The sequence below is a fragment of the Berghia stephanieae genome, chromosome 10, assembly GCF_034508935.2.
Source record: "Berghia stephanieae isolate SIO BIC M18660-M18661 chromosome 10, UCSD_Bste_1.3, whole genome shotgun sequence".
Taxonomy (NCBI): Eukaryota; Metazoa; Mollusca; class Gastropoda; order Nudibranchia; family Aeolidiidae; genus Berghia; species Berghia stephanieae.
This window is the reverse complement of record NC_088369.1, coordinates 3,139,994-3,147,636: the sequence shown is the minus strand read 5'-3', so window position 1 is coordinate 3,147,636 and position 7,643 is coordinate 3,139,994. Positions and strand designations below refer to the sequence as shown.

General features: G+C 36.3%; 1 protein-coding gene across 1 annotated transcript; it reads right to left on the bottom strand.

The window, feature by feature from the left end:
- Window positions 1-2,080: 2,080 nt before the first annotated feature.
- Window positions 2,081-7,499, bottom strand: LOC144956089 (uncharacterized). Its single transcript, XM_078886439.1, has 2 exons — window positions 7,383-7,499; window positions 2,081-4,939 (listed from the first exon to the last, which is right to left on the bottom strand). The coding sequence occupies exons 1-2, from the start codon at window positions 7,402-7,404 to the stop codon at window positions 3,273-3,275; spliced, it is 1,689 nt and encodes a 562-aa protein (XP_078742565.1). The 5' UTR covers window positions 7,405-7,499; the 3' UTR covers window positions 2,081-3,272.
- Window positions 7,500-7,643: the final 144 nt, after the last annotated feature.

The following is a 7,643-nucleotide window of genomic DNA, read 5'->3' as shown; positions in this document are numbered from 1 at the left end:
GGATAGGTGAAGACCAAGGAACCGGAGATGTCGTTGTGACCGCTTTTGATGGGTCGAGGTGAGGTGTCGAGGCAGAAGGATGGTGAAGTTGAATGTGGCTGGAATGAACATGTTTGTTGAGGTGATCGTTGCAGATGCGATTTTTGGGGATATTCAGATGGTGCTGGGAATGGACATCATACACTGGATCACCGGTGGTGTTCTTTCTGCAAAGCTAAAACACATACGACTGAACAATGTTTCAAAAGGCCATCGAACTCAACCTCAAAAAGAACATCCTATTGCACAAAGTGTAAATCTTCATCGCACAATACCTACTCGTGTAGACGCTTTTGCGATTTCCACAAAAGTGACACTCATTGGACAAGCCAATGCAGAGGTCGGGAAAATCATCACGCCAAGCAAACCAAGAACATTGAGACAGATGACAACACATTTATATTCGTGGTACAAACACAAGAGCAAGAAAACTTCAACAATTATTCAATTTCAACGACAAAACTACTTGTTGACAGTGGTGCTTCAGCACATATCATCACCAATAAGGAATTGTTTGAATCATTTGACCAAAATTTCAAGGAAGAAAACCATGTAATTGAACTATCAGATGGAGAAAAAATCTACAATGCTGTTGAAGGAAGAGGAAATGCAATCGTCATGATTCACAATTCAAATAACCAACCACAAGAACTTTCTCAAAAATGCTTTGTTAGTTCCAAAATTCAAACAAAACAATCTCTCAGTATCTGCCACGACAAACATTGGCACAACTATCAAGTTTCGGGAAGACAACGGAGAAATCGAATACAATGGACTTACCTTCAACTTGTTCAAATCACAGAATTTGTATTTTATGAATTCTTTCAAATCTGAACCAAAAACTGGAACAGAGACAGAACGCCACACTCTCAAGAATGGCACGTAATTCTTGGACACTGCAACAATGCCGATATTCTAAAGTTGGAGAAAAACGCCAAAGGGATGGTGATAACAGACAAACTGACTTCGATTGTGGAGTGTGTACTTTAAGCAAAATGCCTAACGTCCGCAGTCGAAAACCTGACTTATCTGCTAGAGGACCATTAGAAGTAGTCCACATTGATCTTGCAGGACCCGTTGATCCACCTGATATTAAGGGCATGAAATATTTTGTTTTCATTAATAGCTTCACTAACTTGACACTGCTCCCTATGGGCAAGTTAAGATTGTTAGGAGTGACCAAGAGGGAGAATTCACTTCTAAAGAGTTCAGTACTCTGTTGACAGAAAATAAAATCAAACATGAATTGACTGTGCCATACTCTCCTCACCAGAATGGAAAGGCAGAGAGAGCATGTCAAAGTCTTTTTGACATGTCTAGATGTCTTCTATTGCAATCAGGGTTACCTAAAGGTCTCTGGACATATGCTACTTTGGCTGCCGCATACATCCGAAACCAGTGCTTTCAAAAACATTGATTGCACACCGTTTCAATGTATAACCAAAAAGAAACCCAACATTACAAACATGGAGATATTTGGATCTGAATGTTTTGCTTTTTAACACAAAATCCTAAGAAACTTGACAACAGAAGTGAAAAAGGGATTTTTGTAGGCTTTGACAGGAGAAGTCCTTCCTACCTTGTATACTTTGCAGACAGACAAACTGTGAAGAGAGTCAGATGTGTGAAATTCCTCAATTTAAATTCAATTTCATGTAAAAATCCAAAATCAAAAGAATCAAATTGTCAGGAACATGAATTGATTTTTGTTGATAAACCTAGTCCAGAACCATTCCACAATTTGATAAAAGATCCACAATTTGATAAAAATAAGTCATCTCTGTAAAAGCTTTTTTACTCTCTTTTATCACATATTAAGTGAGTGCCTTATCTACCACATTTAGTCCGTTAGTTAGCTGGTGGACAAAGAATACTGTAATTACAAAGATTTCTTCACACCGGACTGGTATGTCTGGTGTGGCTTGTTGTTATTTTCATGAATTATGTGACTTTTGAGATTTTTGTTCATTCGTACACGTAGAAACCATCGTGCCACACCCCCCCCCCCCCCACCTCCCCCAAATAGTATTTACATGCGTACTGTTTTATTAACAGAGTTCACTGTGCTGTAAATAATTTTCTTTTTATTGTTTATGGCACCACTATATGCCGTCAACCGGCCACGCTGCTGATTATTATTATTATTAAAGAAAGAAAGAAAGAAAGAAAGAAAGAGAGAAAAAGAGAGAGAGAGAGAGAGAGAGAGAGAGAGAGAGAGAGAGAGAGAGAGAGAGAGAGAGAGAGAGAGAGAGAAAATGAGACAGAAAATGTGTTCCCACGTGTTCGTAAATGTGTACTCCTGATAAAAATGTCTTTCTACAAGTCACACACCAAAATGGCTATTCACCACTATGAGTCATGATGTGTTGATTTCTGGCTATTACGTTGCCGATAAATTCCTTTTTACAAGTCAGACATAGATGACTTTTCACTAATATGACTTCTGATGTGTTGTTGTAAGTTTTCATTCTTGAAAAAAGCCTTTGCATGGGTCAGACATTTAAATTGTCTTTTATCCTTCTGATTATTGATATATCATTGTACATCTATATTCTTGATAAATGCCTTTCTACTGGGCAGAATGTTTGAAAGGTTTTTCAACAATATCATTTCTGATTTGACTTTGTAATTCTATTTTGCACAGGTTGGCCACTTAAATGCTTTCTCTCCTGTATGAGCTCTGATATGATGGGTAAGGCATTTAAATAGTCTTTCACCCGTATTCTGTAACATTCAATTCGTGGTAAATGCCTTTCCACAAGTCAGATACTTAAATTGTTGTCACCTATATAATATAAGTTCTGATGTGTCGTAATTCTGTGGTCTTGATAAATGTATTTCACCCGTGTGATATTTGATATGTCTGTAAATCTATTTGGCCTGGAAATGCCTTTCCACAGGTCGGACAGGAAACTGGTTTTTCTCCTGTGTGAGTTCTGATGTGTTCTTTACATGTCCACTATGGGTAAATGCCTTTCAATTTGAATGGTTACTCTCCCATATTATGAGCATTGATGTATTTTTAAAAAACATCCACTCTGAGTAAATGCTGCACCACAGGCCAGATACTTGAATGGTCTTTCTCCCACATGAGTTATGTATCCTTGTAAATCTGAACTCCTGATAAATGCGTTCCACAGGTCACACATTTAAATGGTTTTTCTTCAGTATGAGTAGTGATATGTTGTTGTAATTGTATGTTCTTGATATATGCCTTTTCACAAGTCACGACATTACAATGGCTTTTTATGTGTATGAGTTGTGACGTGTCGTTTTAAATGTGCACCTTGTCTAAATGCCTGTCCACAGGTAACACATTTGAATGGCCTTTCTCCCGTATGAGTTCTGATGTGTTGATTTAATGTTGAACTGTTGATAAATGCCTTTCCACAGGTCAGACATTTGAATGGCCTCTCTCCTGTGTGAGATCTGATGTGTACTTGTAATATTTGTTTCGTGATAAATGCCTTTCCACAGGTCAGACACTTGAATGGCGTATCTCCAGTGTGAGTTTTGATGTGTAATTGTAATTCTTGTTCCGTGATATATCCCTTTCCACAGGTTGGACATTTGAATGGTCTTTCTTCCGTATGAGTTCTGGTGTGTTGTTTAAGATTTGAATAGCTGACATATGCCTTTCCACATGTCAGGCATTTGAACGGTTTTTCTCCCGTGTGAGTTCTGATGTGTACTTGTAAATCTTGTTTCTTGACAAATGCCTTTCCACAGGTCAGACATCTGAATGGTTTTTCTCCTGTATGAGTTCTGATGTGGTGTTTTAATTTTGAACTGATGAAAAATGCCTTTCCACAGGTCAGACATTTGAATGGCTTCTCACCCGTATGAATTCTGATGTGCATTCGTAAACCTGTGTTCCTGGCAAATGCCTTTCCACAGGTCCCACATTTGAATGGCTTTTCACCTGTATGAGTTCTATTGTGTATTTGTAATTCATGTTTTGTGACAAGTGCCTTTCCACAGATCAGACATTTGAATGGCTTTTCACCTGTATGAGTTCTGATGTGTTGATTTAAATAATCAACCCGAGTAAATGCCTTTTCACAGGTCGGACACTTGAACGGCTTTTCACCTGTATGAGTCTTGATGTGATTGTTTAAATATGCAACCTGAGCATATGCTTTTCCACAGGTCAAACATTCAAATGGCCTTTCTCCCGTATGAGTCTTGATGTGTACTTTTAAATGTGAAGCCTGAGTAAATGCCTTTCCACAGGTCAGACATTTGAATGGCTTTTCTCCTGTATGAGTTCTGATGTGTACTTGTAATTCTTGTTTTTTCATAAATGCCTTATCACAGGTCAGACATTTGAATTGTCTTTCCCCTGTATGTGTTCTGATGTGTCGTTTTAAATATGAACTGCTGACATAGGCCTTTCCACAGGTTGAACATATGAATGGTTTTTCTCCAGTATGAGTTCTCATGTGTAGTTTTAATCTTGAACTGCTGATAAATGCTTTTCCACAGGTCAGACATTTGAATAGTTTTTCTCCAGTGTGGATTCTCATATGTACGAACACGCTTGATCTACTAGTTAATATTTTCCCACAAATATGACATTTATAAGACAAGGTTTTAGGATTCCCATGGGCCTTTTCTTCTTTTTGAACATCAATGGATGACTTGACAATAGAATTTGTAGAAACATTTTTGTAACAAGAATTAGGAGATTTCACGTCTATTTTAACAGTATCAGCCTCTGGTCCATTGTGATTTGTAGAAAGTTGTTCAAAAAATGTATTGTGATCGGTTTGGACATCAGTGCTAGGCTTGTGCCATTCCACACAACTGTCTGTAGTTCCATCTACATCAATTTCAACTTGAAAATCTTCATGAAGTCCATTGTTCAATGACTGGTCACAGTTGTCAACATCGCTGTTATCTGTAAAATTGATAAGAAAAGTCTTACATCAAGGAAACAATAACTCGTATCTATTGAAGTGATAAATCATCCCCACTGATAGAAATGCATTGTAGGCATAAATAACAGATTGTTGACTTTAAGATCTCTTCAGCAACAGTAGAACCAAAATATAGATTAACTACGATTGAGAACATCCAAATGTTGAGACTGATCAAATTTTGAGCTTACAAATCTTTTTCCCATTAGTTTCATCACATAAATCATTGTCAAATATTATAGCAGCATGATAAATAATATTTAGGTAAGTGTCCACACTACAAAAATAAATAAATAAATAAATAAATAAATAAATAAATAAATAAATAAATAAATAAATAAATAAAATAAATGAATTGGAAATTTTATTTTAAAATGATGATAATGATGATGATGATGATGATGATGATAATTATATATATATAAATAGTATTAAATATATTACTATTATTAACATTACTGTACTAATTTTAAGACAAGTTATACTTTATCAAAATGATATACATATATAACATAGACAATACACCATTTTGGTTATTCATCCAAAATGACTGATAATAAAGGCTTAAACAATAAGTATTCGAAGATAACACATGTGGAAATAAATAAATCTTGTAAATCAAAGAATCAAACTTGTCTTATCTACACTTGCTGTTTTGCACTTTTACATATGTGACCTGTTGGCTCTAAACGGTATTGCGTCTCAAGTTTTTCAAGTTTGGGTCTAGTGTACACTAGCAAACCCACGAAATCTTCGACGTATACTGATCTGTGCAATACATCCACTGAATTGTATCGGCAACACATCCACTGAATCTGTATAAACCCCTTAAAGAAATATGTATGAAGATAAATATATAAATGGTTCCTGCGTGATAAATTGTACCGGCACACAAAATCATCCGTGAGCTTTAGTTTAACCTTTATCATCTGATTGCGAGAATCTAGTGAGAATAATCACCCACCTAGCGGTCCTAATAAAGCTCAACAAATTTCAGAGTAACATCAATTTCATTCATAAACAACCAGCTATATTTGTCAGAGCGAGTTTTTCCCAGCCCACTCAGCCCCCCCCCCCCTCTCTCTCTCTCCTCTCTCTCTCTCTCTCTCTCTCTCTCTCTCTCTCTCTCTCTCTCTCTCTCTCTCTCTCTCTCTCTCTCTCTCCCTCTCTCTCTCTGTTTTGAAAATTTTGAAGAAGATGGCAAAATTTTGTGTGCATTATTATTAAACGTATGTTCTAAGCTCATGCCAAATTTTATTACTCTCATTTAATTTTCAATACATGTATCCAACGAGTTACTTTTGCCCATTGATTCGAATGACTGTGCGTAAAACAGGTGTCTTCAAACGGTCATATCTCGGCAACGAACAATCAGAATTTTATAAATTTGGTATCCAATTTTTAGGCTTAAAATAAGCTTTGATTGGGTACAATAAAGAAAAAAAAAAAAGAAGATGGCGTTGGCTGGGTCATGTGCCCAGAATGGAAAAAGGGTCACTTCCCAAGACAGCCTTGTACTAGACAGCAGATGGGAAGAGAAAGCGGGAAAGACCCAAAGAAACCTGGCGAAGGACCATGGAGAAAGAATTAAAGGAAGCAGGCCTGTCCTGGAATACAGCCACCGCAAAAGCAGCCGATCGCAAAAAATGGAGCTGTCTGGTGGATGCCCTATGTGCCTCAAGGCCCGAAGAGGATTAAGTAGGTAAGTAAGTACACAAAATTTTGAAATGATCCAATTGTTACTTTTGTAGTTATTTATAATTATGTAAGATGTTCTTAAATTATTAAAAACACAGAAAAAAAATGCTGGTTTTATGAAATTGATGACTTGAAGAATTTTTGATATTTAATCAAAGAATCTATGAAATAATAATTAATAATGTGACATTTTTGTCTCATTTAATAGAGGAAATACGATTTCAAAATGCCAAAAGTAAAGAACAGTTTATAATTTCAAAGTACAAGTTCGCAATATTACTTGTACCTGTCGATTATGGACATCTGGTTCCAGTATCTTAAACCACACACTTGTAGTTGTTGATAATTACCATCTTTTTAAAATATTGCATACCGTATATATAAAATACAGAGATTTTGAATTAGCACCTATAACAAACAGATGAAATGGGAGGGATGACGTGGAGATGATGTGAAAAGAAGATTGAGGGGAAAGAATAGACAGTAACTGTAATTGTCGACTCCCTGATATTACCAATGCTGTGGTCAATAGAAAATTGGTATTTCACAGTATTTTTATGATAGAATTATAGATAAAATTGATCTCTCATTCTCTCAACCCCCCCATCTCTCCTATACATTAGTTTGATTGACTGGGAAGACTGGGTACCCGGTACATCAAAGAGGTGAAAGCCAATCTCAAAATGGAAAAATATTCACAAATCATTTGCAACATCACGAAATTACCTTGTCTAGTCTCCAAAACCATACACCTGGCATCTGGACCCAAACTATTAGAAGGAGCAGGCTCCTCATAAATTGGTTTATAACGTTGGTCACCTTTGTTGACATTACAGGGTTCCTGAAATTCAATAAAGAGAAAGAAATATGTTCTACGGATATTCGACAGAACTCATTTATCCAACATACTATCAGGACACGGAATGCACTTGATTTTAATACCAAAAAAATGATGACACAATAAATGCTCTTCAAAATTTAGTTGAT

Bases quoted from the DNA above. Each gene is read 5' to 3' on its own strand.
- LOC144956089 (XM_078886439.1), bottom strand. From the start codon at position 7,404: ATGGTTTTGGAGACTAGACAAG. The intron at 4,940-7,382 runs GTAATTTCGTGA...TCAATTTTACAG, and splicing joins GGTTTTGGAGACTAGACAAG to ATAACAGCGATGTTGACAAC.